The 14,426-nt window shown below is 52.8% G+C and overlaps 4 protein-coding genes across 4 annotated transcripts; 2 read left to right on the top strand and 2 right to left on the bottom strand.

The window, feature by feature from the left end:
* Positions 1–112: 112 nt before the first annotated feature.
* On the bottom strand, positions 113–1,869 carry BDP81DRAFT_403710 (PH domain-containing protein). Its single transcript, XM_060588888.1, has 3 exons — positions 1,360–1,869; positions 1,050–1,264; positions 113–949 (listed from the first exon to the last, which is right to left on the bottom strand). The coding sequence occupies exons 1-3, from the start codon at positions 1,432–1,434 to the stop codon at positions 421–423; spliced, it is 819 nt and encodes a 272-aa protein (XP_060448842.1). The 5' UTR covers positions 1,435–1,869; the 3' UTR covers positions 113–420.
* Positions 1,870–2,749: 880 nt separating this feature from the next.
* Positions 2,750–6,238, top strand: BDP81DRAFT_419602 (uncharacterized protein). Its single transcript, XM_060589790.1, has 2 exons — positions 2,750–3,235; positions 3,335–6,238. The coding sequence occupies exons 1-2, from the start codon at positions 3,205–3,207 to the stop codon at positions 5,917–5,919; spliced, it is 2,616 nt and encodes an 871-aa protein (XP_060448843.1). The 5' UTR covers positions 2,750–3,204; the 3' UTR covers positions 5,920–6,238.
* Positions 6,239–6,807: 569 nt separating this feature from the next.
* On the top strand, positions 6,808–8,487 carry BDP81DRAFT_478977 (uncharacterized protein). The gene is made up of 3 exons (XM_060594871.1): positions 6,808–7,251; positions 7,350–7,596; positions 7,704–8,487. The coding sequence occupies exons 1-3, from the start codon at positions 6,965–6,967 to the stop codon at positions 8,025–8,027; spliced, it is 858 nt and encodes a 285-aa protein (XP_060448844.1). The 5' UTR covers positions 6,808–6,964; the 3' UTR covers positions 8,028–8,487.
* A 491-nt stretch (positions 8,488–8,978) lies between these two features.
* On the bottom strand, positions 8,979–10,984 carry BDP81DRAFT_403713 (uncharacterized protein). The gene is made up of 7 exons (XM_060588889.1): positions 10,898–10,984; positions 10,783–10,792; positions 10,616–10,706; positions 10,481–10,533; positions 9,891–10,418; positions 9,584–9,837; positions 8,979–9,529 (listed from the first exon to the last, which is right to left on the bottom strand). Exons 1-7 carry the CDS (start codon positions 10,960–10,962, stop codon positions 9,310–9,312), a joined length of 1,221 nt encoding a protein of 406 aa, XP_060448845.1. The 5' UTR covers positions 10,963–10,984; the 3' UTR covers positions 8,979–9,309.
* Between the last annotated feature and the right edge of the window lie 3,442 nt (positions 10,985–14,426).

Here is a 14,426-nt window from a genome sequence, read left to right on the forward strand (position 1 = left end):
TGGCGGAATTACCATCACCAGTCTGATCGTCAATTTGACCGTTGGCACGGACACCGATTGTCGGCTTCACATCCAGATCCAAACAGTTCATGTGTCATGTACACGTCAACCCTTTTGCGAGACCTTGATTTTCTTGTGAACTGTATTAAGCTTCTGACAGTGCAACTAAAGCAGCGTGGGTATGTAAAAGAAAAGGTATCGTGTCATGTTCATCTTCGTCGTCCAAGTCCTCATAAAATAAGCATCTAGAGCCAGATAGACCAAGAGTCTATCGAAGTTTGACCATCCATCAGGTACACGCAAACGCTGGGCGTGCTTCCCAGCCACCGCGAATTTCGACGAGTTACCCATTTGTCTTCATCGCCAATTCTGACCCTCGACTCTTCCTCTTGTGAGAGAATTCCTCGAGCAGCCGGTAGTCTAACGACGCGATTGACGAGCGGGTCTGTCCCTGGGATCACGAGCCGCCTCAACATCGTCGTCAACCCTCGAGCGACCTCCAAAGCCAAACCAGCCTCGACCGCCAGAGCGCTCCTCTCTAACTGCAGCGGCGGCTGGAGCAGTCGGAGCACGTTCATGGCGACTTGCTGACATGTGTCCATTGCGAGAAGGCTCACGGCTGACGTACTCGGGCGGGGTGCGGTCGCCTTGCAAGCGATCCCATTCATCTGCCTCACTCGGATCGATTGCGGGAATGGGTGTTCCGCTGCGCTTCATATTCTTTCTTCCCTTTTCGCGCAGATGCTCCTCGAGGAGAATGGCGTTCTTGGTGTTGGCGCGGAAAGCAGCATCGGCAATGTCGCCCACGAATGGGACCAGGCCAATGACGAAATCGATAATGATGTTGAACATCATCTGAGATTTGACCGAGTTTGGGAGTCCACCTTCGACCTTAGAGCAGGTTCTGAACACCATCATGGCCATGAAAGCATCGAGAACATCACCAACACTACAGTCAACATGATGTTAGTTGTTGTCTTGTCGATAAGCCGAATGGGGAGTGTGGGGTGATGCAGCAGTAGCAGCAGCAGGGGAGGACAGGTACTTACGCAGGAACCAAGCCGATGACGCTACCCCATCCAAATTTAACACCACAGCAACTGAAAAGCGACTGATCGAGACGGTAGGCTCTTCTCTTGACTTTGGTCAAGACCTCGCCGTCTTGCTTGGAGAGGCCAGGCGGCAAGGCCTTTCTGCGCTTCTTGACCTTGCCGTTGGGGGAACCATCAAGTCTGGTGGCGGGGACGCTTTCAAAATAAGGGTCCTGGTGATGAGGTCAGTATGGTACTCTTGTTTGTGGATCCACAGTCTCGCGGGTGAGCGCAGGGCCCAAATGCCATGCTGCGTAAGGTGACATACCTCGCGGCCAAATTTGTTTTCAACCCTCTCAGCAAGAATCTTCTTGCTGACCCACTTGGCGATAAGACTGGCCATGTTTGCAGTGGTATTGTTGATGAAGTGCCGGACCGGTAGGTTGTGGGCGAGTGCCGGAAAGAACGGTGTTTCCCAGTCACTGTTAGTGATGAGTGGCGCACTGAGACAGAGACAGGCTCGTCGGGACCGTTGATGTCAAAGCCTTTCGCAATGCGGTCCTGTGTACTCTTGGTTGAAGTAAGAATACTTAAGCAAGCGAGTAGGTGATTCTGGAGGTAAGGGTGTTGAGGGTCAAGAGTTTCCAAGAAGGCTGCGGCAACTGAGCGAGAGGAACGGTCTTGGTGATATAAGTAGGTAAGGTGTTGAGGAAAAAAGCTGGGAAGCTGGCTGGCAAGGTCCGAGCTGCCAAGGTATGGCATGGATGGCTTGTATGGGTGGTATGGTAGATCAAGTTGCCTCCTGCGTTCACTGCACACTACGTAGATTGGTTCGTAGCTAAACTGCGTGGCTGCTAAGTTGCACTACAAGAGGTTGGTCCCTTGGGCGCCCAGAATTCCTGTTTTGACAAGTCAGGGGACCAGACTACCATCATGATGTAATTTTGTCGGTCACTGCACGCCAATGCACTTGCCTCAGTTCCGAGAGGCCTCTTCAGTGGGGTCTGAGCAGGCTAGACCGCAGTCGTTTCACATCATGCTGCAGCGGCCAGTTGGCTGGTCTCCAATGAGCGTGCGCCGCGACTGGTCTTCAATGGCCCTGAATTGAATGCAATGCAGCACACTTCCCAGGACTTGTCATGCCAGCAGACTCAGCACTTCAGTGTGAGAACAAACCCGCCGGCATGGGTGAGAGAGGTTCGGTACTGACGGCGTGTCCAGCCACGCAAGTGTGGCAAGTGATGTGCGTGCACAGCCATATCGTGGCTGTGCCTTCTCCAGAATCTTCAAAGTTCGCCCCTTGTGTCAAGGAAGCTCCCACCTCTCGGGTGCATTCCATCAAGAGAAAATTGTAATAGGATGAAAAGCCATTGAGGGAGCTTGCCTGTTGACCTGCATGCTTAATTCCTTCAACAGTTGAGGCAACATATATCTGACAGGGACCGGTCGAGACCGGATGGAAGCGAAGGTGTTGATCTGATGTGGTTTGACAAGCTGGAGGCGGGCTGTGTCATCACAGTTTGACCGCGAACTCCATGCGCACTGTAGCTGCCACCATTTTGCCGCGAGATGAGACAGTGCGCTTTTTGACACGTGCGGAGCTGGGGAAGGCACGCCCAATCACGAGCTCGCTTAACAGCTTGCGACCACCACGGCATCTGCCACGTCCAGTCAGGCATCTCGAGGAACGGGTCCACGGGTATGCCAGCAGCTACCTTACCTTCCTTACCTTAGTTGCCTGACGTTGCAGTATCTGCCATCGTCAACAAAGAGTGCAGTGGCCGTCACTACTCAGCATCCTACCTCACTCAAAACTCCAAATCATCACCACATCCGAGAGGCCGCTTGTCAGCGCACCCGCTCCAAACAACAAACACACCACATCCCTAGGAAGCCATACCTGTCCCGCAACTTCCTCCACCTTGATCCGCTGAATTGCCCGTCGCTGCCGATTCTCGTTGCAGCACGCGCATTCCGGTCGCAAGCGGAAAGCTTCGAGCCCGACCAACCCCCAAGCCTCTCCTTCCGTACCATGCAACCGCTCCGCACCTCGACCTCGACTTCAATACAGACTCGTTGCCAGGAGCTTTTCGCCACCTTCACTCCCTCACCAGGTACACCTGACTAAAATAGAGACATTGTCCCTGGGACATGTTATTAGCCATCGCGCAAAATGGCCGAAGAAAAGATGCAATTAGAGGATTGTTGGTTACCCCACACCTTGGAAGCTTTGCGGTGATAGCTACCGCAGCCTTGCGCCATCAACTCATGTCAGTCGATGCGGCAGGACTAACAGTACATAGGGTTGGACGATCTATGTGTCCGATTCATCATCAACCTACCTGAAGAAGACCTGTCGTCCGTTGCTCGCATCTGCTTCCAAATAGAGGAGGCACAATGGTTCTACGAAGACTTCGTCCGACCCCTTGACCCCACGCTTCCTTCAATGACACTTCGAAGTTTTAGTCTTCGAATCTTCCAACATTGTCCCTTGCTAGCTCCATTTTCGGTCGAGAATCATACAAAGGCTTTTGAGGAGTTCCTGCAGTACAAGACTCGAGTCCCTGTGAGGGGAGCCATCATGCTCAATGAGGCTATGGACTCGACAATCTTGGTCAAAGGCTGGAAGAAGGGCGCCAACTGGAGTTTTCCCCGTGGAAAGATCAACAAAGACGAAGACGATCTTGAATGCGCCGTGCGTGAGGTGTACGAGGAGACAGGATACGATTTGCACGCTGCTGGCCTAGTTCCCAAGAACAGAGACGACGTCAAGTACATCGAGGTCACCATGAGAGAGCAGCAGTTGAGACTATATGTCTTCCGCGACGTACCGATGGACACCCACTTCGAGCCGCGAACGAGAAAGGAGATCAGCAAGATCGAGTGGTATAAACTATCTGAGTTACCTGCCTTTCGGAAGAAAGGAATTCAGCCTCAAAACGAAGCCGCCGCTGCTGCCAACGCAAACAAGTTCTACATGGTTGCACCCTTTCTGGTTCCTTTGAAGAAATGGGTCGTGCAGCAAAAGAGAAAGGATGCTGTCAAGGCTGCCAACGAGGCGCACTTCAACCCGTACTCTCTTCACGAGGAGCCTGTCACTGAAGACGAAGTTTGGCAAACCGAACCCGCGACTGACGTATCGACTCGGACGCCAGGCCTCGATACTCTTGAAGGTGCAACACAGGAATTGCAGCGTCTACTCAAGGTTCATCCGACGGCAGCGCAAGCAACATCGAAACCAGCTTCTCCGGATATTGGAGCAGATAAGGGTGCATCGTTGCTCGCTATCCTTCAAGCCAAGAATCAAGCAGTCGCTCAGGGAGTTCCAGTCTCGCAGCTCCCTCATACGCCCCTGGATCATACTATAAGACAGGCTCCCCAGCCTCAAAGCCCTCATGGTCAACATCATCCTCAGCAACGGGCACCGCTGGCGAGCTATCAAGCTCCGCCGGCTTTCCCCATCGGTCCAGATGGGACACCACAGGCCTGGGCGTTCCAGCAGCCTGGAAATGCTGGCTCGGCTCATCCTCAAGCCAGACAGTACGGTCCTGCGATGATGGGTGGCCCTGCTCATCTGCCACAGCCACCCCTGAGGCACCCACAGCCATTGCCGCCTCAAGCCCAAAAGATTCTGCTGAACCGAAATGCGTTTGCCGACGGCACACCCCCGCCGCCCCCTCAACACGCGCAGGGGACTGTCAACCAACCCATGGCGAATGCTCAGTACCAACAAGCACACTTCCAGCAGCAAGGCCAGAGCATGATGTATCAGCCGAAGCCGCCTAGCAACCAGCTTTCGAACCACTCAATGGCTTTACTGGGAGTGCTCAAGTCGGACACAAGAACAGCTAGTCCGGACAAGGCTCGCCAGGCCAATCAGCAGCCCTACGGATCCGCACCTCAGGGGCAGGGACAGTCACCAATCGAGCTTCATGGAAATGGAGCTTCTCAGGTGTATCCTCAACCGCCCAGCATTCCGGGAGCAGGCGCAGCCCATCCCCAGGGAAGTCCATCCATGAGGGCCCAGCAGCCTGTCGATCCTGCGCATCGATCTGCTCTCCTCTCAATGTTCAAGAACTCTGAAGTCAGCTCCCCGCCTGTCAATCAGCCTGTCGAATTACCTGGAACTACCGCGAGCGCTGCTCTCTTGAAGGGAATCTCAACCGTAAAGACGAGCAATCAGGAGATTCCCAGTCCTGTGTTCCGTGGAGTTCAGCCAGTTTCAAGCAGTCCTCTCAGCAGACCACCTCAAAGCGCTTCAGATCCGACGTCCCAAGTACCCTTTCAAGCTTTATCACTCCAATCTCAGCTTGGCAGGCAAGAGCACAGAAGCCCTCAGACTATCGGGGGTTATAGCCCGAGAACGATGGAGAACAGAGGTCTCTATCACCAAGGCGCGAACAACAATTCCACCATATATAATAATCACTCGCCTCAAATGCACCCGAATCAGATACTCCAGCGAGCCGAGAACATGAGCAAACCTGTTGGCCCTCGTGCGCCTGCTCTGGCCTCGGTTTTCGGGGTCGACAAGCCGGCCAGTTTGGCCAGCCCGCCGTCAGCATCCGCTCTCCCGGCACCTGCCGGGCTGCAGCAGAAGTCACAGATGCCCCCTGAACAGAGGCAGAAGCTCCTTTCGCTCTTCGGCAAGCCCCAATCGCCTAACCCCGGGCCTGGCTTTGCTCCTGAGGATAAGGGAAAGGCCAGAGAGATGATGGCTCCGGACGGCAGCATGCGATCCCGGGTGGCTTCTCTGGCCTCTGCAAGCGGCCAGGGTGCTCCGGAGGGCCTGTCAGAGTCCCGTCGCGGCAGTCAGACACCGATTTCTCCTGCTGATCGGAGCTTTCTGCTTGGCTACTTGGCATCAGTTGCGAATAACGGCAAGTGAGGGTCCAGCCGGCTTCATTGAACAGTATCGGGGTGAACAGGCGAGAAGGAATGCAGGAGTTCATCGCGCAATTTTCCCGGGGTATACGCTTGTTTTGTGTGTTTTATACTTCTTTTGCTTTCGGTGTTGCATTGCGACGGGTTGATGGGATTCCAAACGTTTCTTAAGGTGGCAAAGCATTGCTTGGGGGAGAAGGGCCAAGGTGCAGGATGGGATATCGAGGCAGGAAAACTATACCCTGGGACACACCTCATTTACCAGTTTCGCAACAGTCATTGGGTCCAATGCTTCAGATAGTAAATATGCCACGTTGTCTACACTTGACATGGTAATGCTCGAGGTGACGGAGAAGCGCCTTAATACCTACATGGGCTCACCTTTGAAACCCCGCCCCCGCGCAATCCCACGTGGCTGTCATCCCGTTTCCAGCCGTGCGCCGTGGCGTGATAATTCAAGAGCGGCCCGCACCGGTCTACTTGTCAGGGTGAACTCGTCCATGAGTCCATACCAGCCAAGGTACTCCGTAGGATGGCAAGTATGCTTTCGTTACCCCGATCGAAAAGTGGTCTGATGCTGCGTGGGACAGTTCTTTGGTCCTCTATTTCGCTTATTTGCCTCTTCACCTCTCTCGGTATGAGCCACATGACCAAGGGGAGCATAGCAGTACCAGCAGAAGCCTGCTTTGAGACGTCTGGGACGAGATACACCGAGCTGAGTTATAGCAGGACTCCGTGTGCGCCGTGATTTCCCATCGAATCATCCAAGGTTCGTTCAGGTGTGGTTGTCTTCTGGGCACGCCGATGACACCACTTAGCTTCAGAGACGAGATGGCATAAGAAGTAAGAGAGCAGCGCACCATAGATTGTAGAGGAATTTAAATCATAGAAACGAACATAAAACCAGTTCCCAGCCAGAAAGTTTGATTCACGCTTACAGCAAGCAACCATATCCAAGTCGTCAAACTACTCTCGGTATTTCACCCTCCACTCTACAACCGCAAAAAAAGAAGAAGCTGCGAGAACGAAAGAGCGCTACCTAGCCAGCAATGTTCTTCACCACCTCCCCAGACGCCCTCTTTATTCCGCCCAAGACCATCGACCCCGTGGGCTTCGGCAAAGTCGCCGTCGTCACAGGGTGCGGCTCGGGCGTGGGCCTCGCGTGCGCCCAGCTTCTCCTGGCGCACCAGTACTCGGTCTGCGGGCTCGACGCGCGCGAGTTCAACTACGCTCTACTCCAGGAGGCGGATCACGGCCGGTTCCATTTCCACCGCGCCGATCTCACGGAGGCGAGGGCTTGTGAGGATGGGGTGTATGCTGCTGTTGCTTCTTTTGGGTGAGTTTTTTTTTCTATTCATTAAGGGGCTTGAGTTAAAAGGATGGAGGGGGGGAGGGTTATGATAGGAGACACGATGGATTGACAAACGAGTATAGAGGACGAATCGACTTGCTTGTCAACGTTGCGGGCGTGATGGGATCGTTCAGCAGCGCCGATGGCGTGACGGACTCGGAGTGGGACCGGGTAATGGCCGTCAACCTCACTGTCCCGGTCAAGATGATGAGGGCGGTGATCCCCTTTATGCTCGAGAAGAAGTCGGGCGTCATCGTCAACGTCGCCAGCACGGCTGGCGTCTCGGGGGCCGTGGCTGGGATAGCGTACACGTGCAGCAAACACGGTATTGTTCGTGATTCCCTTTCCTTTTTCTTCACCCATGGATCTTTTCACTGGGGAAACCTCTTGACAGGAGACTGTTGGAAGCATAATTGCTGATACCCCTGAGATGGTAGATTGGCGCAACCAAGAACGTGGCATGGCGTTTCCGCAAGGAGGGCATCAGGTGCAATGCGGTGCTCCCCGGCGCCATCGACTCGCGTATTGGCAAGGCCATTGCCGTAGGCCACGGAGGGAACGGAAAAGGAGACGAGATCTTCGATGCCGAGGCCTACGCGCAGGTTGAGCCCGTTCATGCGCTCCATGCGCAGGCGTCCGAGTCGACGCCGAATATCACGCCGCTCGAGGTCGCGCAGTCAGTGGTATTTTTGGCGACGGACCAGGCCAGGACGGTTAACGGGGTTAGTTTGCCTATTGACCAGGCTTGGAATGTTGTCTGAGGAGGATGTGGTTTTTGGTGTGTTTTCATGAAAGGGATATATTTTGCTTTGTGACTTGGCTGGGTAGTAACCACGGCACGGGAGAATATATGTGGACTGGGGTTGTTTTTGGAATTCACCCTATCAATGAGGTATACGACTTATTTCTGGTCTCCCACCAATCCATGTGATAGTTGGTCTTTCTGTCTAGAATGATGCGGAGCCTGGTAGGAAGGTATAAGCTTGACGGTGTTCAGACGTGGAAGGCATGACTGCTCTCTCTATTCACTGCTTATATAATATCCAGGACACTTTTCCACAATGTGAGATGGAAGGGCTACGAAGCTACAGCTGTGTGGGATAGAGAATTAGAAGATGTGATACCAACTACCTGTCACGGGCAATGTGTATGGATGATTCATGGGGGCATGACCTACGTCTCGGCACTTTGTGGCCCATCACCAGAACAGCAGGCTGGGCCAGCATATAAAAAACATGGACAATTTGACCAAAAAAAAAAAGCTCGGTCATGGGGTGTTGAACCCCATGCCTACGAAAAACCGGCGTCCCAGTTTCTTCTACCAGTTTAACCACCTGGCTACGTGGCCCCAGCCGAGTCGGATAGGGCTGGGGAGATGCTCACTCCTTCGAACCTGTGGCCTATATACCATCTAGCCATGGAATACACAGGGAATTCATCTTAGGAAGGGAGCTCGGTACAGGATTCGAACCTACCTATTGAGGCGTCGGTCCTGTACTCATGAAGAGCCAAGCCGGTGCCTTTTCTGTCATAGCAGATCAGACATCACGTAGACTCAGAGACCATCAACTATGAGAAACCGAGAACGCAAGAGACCTCCAACTGTGGCGATTCATCATCAGACCAGGAAAGAGGAGTAGACTGAATAGCCTTCTACTGAGACGTCCCACTGTTATATAGGAAGTAGGCAGAGGTGCAACAGTCACGAGTGGTACTTCGCTAATCGATGCTTTCATTGATGCTAAAGAATCGACCATACTGTGAATTGGTCAGAGGTCTACTCCGTCTTCACAGATGGAATCGAAAACTGGCGGACAACGCGTCCTGTAATAAAATGGCAAACACACTCAAGGCGTAGGGTATCTCTAGAACTCCTTACTGCCCTCCCGCCAAGAAACATTGCGGACTTTTCCCCCAAAATACCAACAAAACAAAGACTCAAAGGCTCGAACGACCAACATATATACCAGGGGGCTGTCAAACTTCGCCCCCAATCTCAAGTCTGCTGGGAATCGTACGGAATCCGGACTTCGTTATTCATCATCAAACCACAATCTTCAGCCGGGAGCTGGTGTGAAACTCCGGCCGAATGTTTTCCTCGTCCTCCTCAGCCTTGTCTAACTTCAAAAGCTCGAAACGGTTGGCCATAGGATTCATTGGGCGTCTGTTCGGGGGTACTTGAGTCTGGATTCGCTGAGGTTCGGCTGGCAAGGGCTGCGCACACTCATCGACACCCCACTCGATCCTAGATCCCTTGTATTTGCTGCTGACGTGTAAGTTTCTAGGGCAATTATATCCAACGAAGAGTACGACTCACAATCGACTCATCATGCAGGTCCGCGCAAACATGGCATTGTGCACTGAGTTCGTGCTGATGTAGCAGCTTCCACCACGGAAACTGACAGCGATGACAATCAAGTTGTGGATGTGCTCCATGTCATCGCGGATCTCCTCCTCAGTGAGCTTCGGGTCGCATCGCCGAATGATGAGATTGCGAGTAGCACCAGTGCCGAGCTTGCTCGCAACATGACCGGGCAAATTGAAGTGTCGATCAGCCCATCGAACATCAACCTGTTATTGTCATCAGTCACACATGACGCTGGAAACTGAACGGCGTAGCTTACTCTCTTCTGCCTGATGTACAGATCATGGCGCCGGGTATGCTCAAGGAAGGCCGCTGCGTCCGTGCCATGTAGGAAAGACACATGAGCATTCCGGTCGTGGGGTCTTATGAAGATGTCCAGAAGCTGACCACCACGAACAACATCAACGATATCAGCGTGAGTTGTGCCTTCGGCGAGGTTCGAGATGAAGATGGTCCTGGTGGCCAAGCGCTCGAACTGAGGCCGCATGGGCAACTGGGCATCATTTTGATTCCCAAACCCATGTTCAGGCTTAGGCTCAGGATCAACGGGAGAAATCGTCGCCTCAGATTCATCGAGGGTGACAGGCTCCTCCTCAGCCCACTCATGCTTGACGGGTTGCTGAATCGTAGGTCGGCTTGAGATTTGGTTTCCCCGCGTAGCCGTGGCCGCCTTCACGCGTGGCTGGCTGACTGGGCGTTGAGTCTCGTTCTGAGGAGCCTCGGATGGTGAAGTGGTCTGCTCTCCAACATTATCCTCTTGATAGTTGGACTCGTCACAGGTCAATACCTAGAAGCTCATTGCTTAGCTGGGATCGTCAACTGGGGTCAAAGGTGGAGACCTCAACTTACAGCAAGGGTAGCTTCCGTTACACCACCTCGCATGAGGTTGCGACGCAAGTTTGCTATTGAGAAGTCAGTAACTAGAGAACGACCGGGACTTTGAAGCCCAAAAGAAGTTGCGCATCGTATATTCTGTGTGCATACCGAATTCTCGGGCCTTTTTCACAAGGATGTCATGCTCGGCGCGGGTAATCGTAACGGTGAGGTAACTCGAGTTAGGATCATTGTCGGCGTTCTTGAAGCAGGCTATGTCAGCGATCCTTACAAGGATGAAGGAAGAGAAGAAGGATGGACAGTCGTGTAAGACATACTAATTGAGCCCTGTTCGAGTAATTAGCCTTCGTCGTGAGGTATTCTTCGTAGGTCGTGCCGGGAGTGGCTCGGTTGCTAGCGCGAGCTAGGTACAACTTGCATGGAAGGTCTTACCTTCTGATGAGGGTGTCCAGATAAATCCGGTCGATGGAGACCATGGAATCATTTGTAGACGCCATAGCTTCTGTATACTCCTCGAAGCCAATTGACCAAGGTCAGTAGAATTTTCGAGTTGATGAAATAATTCTGGCGCGCGATGCTGAGGTAGTCGCGGACGGACAGGTGCAGGTGAGGCAGGCACCAAGAGAGCGGTACATAGGTACTTGGGGTGCCTGCCGGGGAGGGCGCCACAGTGTCTGTGGGTCCTTCCTTATCATCTTATCGATAAGAACAGACTGTGGCGCACACCTCAGGCAGTTCGTTCTCTTCATCGAACCCAAGGTGGTGGCTCGTGCTCCACTCATCTGCCCATCGTTGGGTGAGTTGAAGTGCAATCCAGCATCCATCCAGGTCAGCAGTTCCCGGGGATGAGAGAAGGACTGCCGGTGGTCCCTGGAGGCGGCACGTCATCCGGCGGGAAGTCTCGAGTCGTCCGAACCTCGTCCCTTGTTACTCAAACTCAATGTCGGAGAACGGAAGCACCTTGACTGGACACAACACAATGAAGGGGCCCCTGGGTCTGGCGAGAGAGCCATTGTAGCGATACTCTGGTTCTTGAAGTTTACAGTCACGAACACGACTGGAAAAATTCCGAAGCAGTACAGACGCAAAACCCTGGCACCGTACAAGAGCCTTGACTTGTTAAACACCGTTGCCTTTGCTAGAGGCTATACTGATATGCATCGAAAGCTAGTCAAGTATGGAAGGGTTGGTTTTGTGACGGCGATATTGACTGGCATGTATATCCAAATTAGACGAGGAACGGATCGTTGTTGATGGCGTGGTGGCTCCCAGTTATGTGGAGGGATGCTCAGTTTAATTGACGGAGCCAAAGCTGCCTTAGCATACGAAATGTCCTAGAACCAGTTGTATCAACTCATCATCAGGCAAGGTCTTGATAACTCATCACCTTGTGCCATCTTCTGAACCTCTCTATGTCTCGGAGTACAGGGACGGGTTTGAAGAAGCACCCACATTGGCACGATTGGGCTCTGCTTGATACATTGGAGCGATTGACTGAATAACTGGTGCAGTCAGTTTCTTGGTGAGGTTCCGCCAAAAAGAGACGGTTTCAACGACGGAACCGTTCGCCGCACGAAGCTGGGAACTCCCGGTCGATTGTAGCACCCGTCCCAGGGATCACGACATGGGCATCCAGACTTTGAACGTCGATCCCAGCGGGACGGGAGAAGTTTGCATTTAGTCGGAATGTATGCCACTAATAATTATTAATGCAGAACTTGCAGGCTCGCTCGGTCGCATGCACGAAAACGGTCCAGCAAGGACGAAAGATTGGCACGGCAAATTGACTCTGTGTAGGCATGATGTGCACGCAAAAACCTGCTGAGAATTGATGCAAAGCGGGCCAAGACCCTGCGACCCTGCATCACCGAGGCCAAGCAGCGAACGCTGACTACCTTATTCCAAGTCCTCATTTCTCTGTACTGTGTACTGACTACTGTGTACGGATATGCATAGTCGGTACCTACGGGATTTCGGGCTGAGCGGAGGTAACTCTTACGTGGTGTTACGAGCCACCAGCATGTTAAGGTCCGTAACTGTGAGAGGCGGAGAGCCTCTCGATGACTCCCTCATGGCCTTGTGTATGTAGCTAGACGGCTTGGCTATGCTTGTGAAAACCCAAGCTGGCTTAACACAGCCTGCTGGACAACACGACGGAATTTTCTGTTGGTGGCTTTGTTACCTACTCGGGTCGGGGGTTGGGGAACCCGTGAGGAGATCCGACGGGATGCTCACCTCACATTGAGGGTGGCGATGGCTATAGCGGCTTGGAGTCTCGGGCATGTGTTCAGGTAGATGTGCTGTCTGATTATTCAGAAGAAATCATTCATCAGAATGCGATACCGCAATGGCTGCAAATCATCATGAACGGATATAAGCGGCTGGCTATCGGTCTCGCCTCAGTCTCATGATTGATTGAAGATGTGGAGGCGCGTGTCCCAGAGTAATTATTTTTAGAGGATGTCAACACGAGGGGGAAGGAATACGATGTGCCGGGTGGATCCCACCTGCTCAACCCGATGCACCACCAGGTCGCCAGCGGCCAACCTCCAAGTCAGTGACGCTCACGTCCGTTCCTTCCTTTCTAAGGTACCTTAAGGTAGGTATATGAATCTTGGATATGCTCTGATTACCCATACGCCTTGCATTGATGTATTGTATAACACGGTTCGGACTCTTCCAATTGCCATGCATACAAACTGAGGTCTTCCTGAGTACTTGCCAGTAGGCCTCGCTCTTGAGCTGAAAGAAAAAAAAAGAGGTCGGGACCAACGCTTTGGGGTGGCGGGGATGCAAGCCGAGGAAGGCCTACGGCATGTCGATACGCTAAGCGGTAGAACTAAAGATCCTTAGTGCAAGGAGGTAGGTACTGGTACTGCGTAGAAAGAGAGAAAGAGACTGGAAGACGGTTGGAATATGGCGGTTGGCGGTTGGCTCATTGCTGTTGGGTGAGGTGGCATAAGAAGTTAGAAGGCCGGGCTGTTTCTGTGCCTGACCATTGTCTATTGTGACTTTGTCACAACCTATCCTCTCGTGCCTCTAGATGTATTCCGTAGGTATGCAGGTTTATTTTTTCTGCATTGGATGCCCCGGCCGACAATATTGTTTCCAGCCCTCTGTTTGGCTGGATTCCCTTGCTGACTTGGTCCGATGTCCTCTTCTCAGCCCGGGCTGTGCTGTGCCACCCCATTTTTTTCAATGCATTGGTGTGTGGTCTAACAGGCTTCGCCCCTGTTCCCTAGGTACCCTACTGCATCGCGTTGCCCTGCATTCCCATTTTTATTGTTATTTTTTTCGTTCATACGGATTACGACCTTGCTCGTGCCATGATTCCGTCACTACCTTAACGCGCCTTAGCCAAACTCGCACCGCTGGGCCACCACCCAAAGGGCCAAACTTCCCCTGGAGCTTCGAAGAGACGCTGGGAATTCCCCCCCTTCTCCCCGGAGAGTCACTTGGACATTCGGGGGATGGGCCTTGGTTGCTGTGGATCCACCAAACCTAATCAATCGGAGCCCCATCCACGTTCCCTCCTGTTGAACCCGCCCCGAAATCTCTCCTCCCATTCCAGCGCCTTCTTAGTTAGCCTGTCTGCTGGTGCCCCTAGTACTCTACTTCCTCCCTCTCCTGGTCGACTCCTCTTTCCTCCCAACCTGATGTGATTTGCTTCCCAGCAGCAATTCAAACGCCCTTTCTTCACGTCCGCTTTTTTGCTGTTTAATTCGAAATATCGACACTCGCTTGATTCAACCCGCTCGTTTTATGGTCGTTTATTGAAAGAGGAGGAATTCACAAACCAAACACAAGTCTCCCGAGCTCCTGAATTACTCGAGGTCAACAACCCAACGACAACCCCCGGGTTTTGTTATTGCGAATTTACCGTGCGAAAATAGGGGTGGCCACGATCCAACACCATCTCAGCCACGACAACTCGATACCGAATATCGAAAGGCATCAAGGA

This window comes from Colletotrichum phormii (assembly GCF_030913505.1).
Source record: "Colletotrichum phormii strain CBS 102054 chromosome Unknown BDP81scaffold_4, whole genome shotgun sequence".
In the NCBI taxonomy this organism is placed as follows: domain Eukaryota; kingdom Fungi; phylum Ascomycota; class Sordariomycetes; order Glomerellales; family Glomerellaceae; genus Colletotrichum; species Colletotrichum phormii.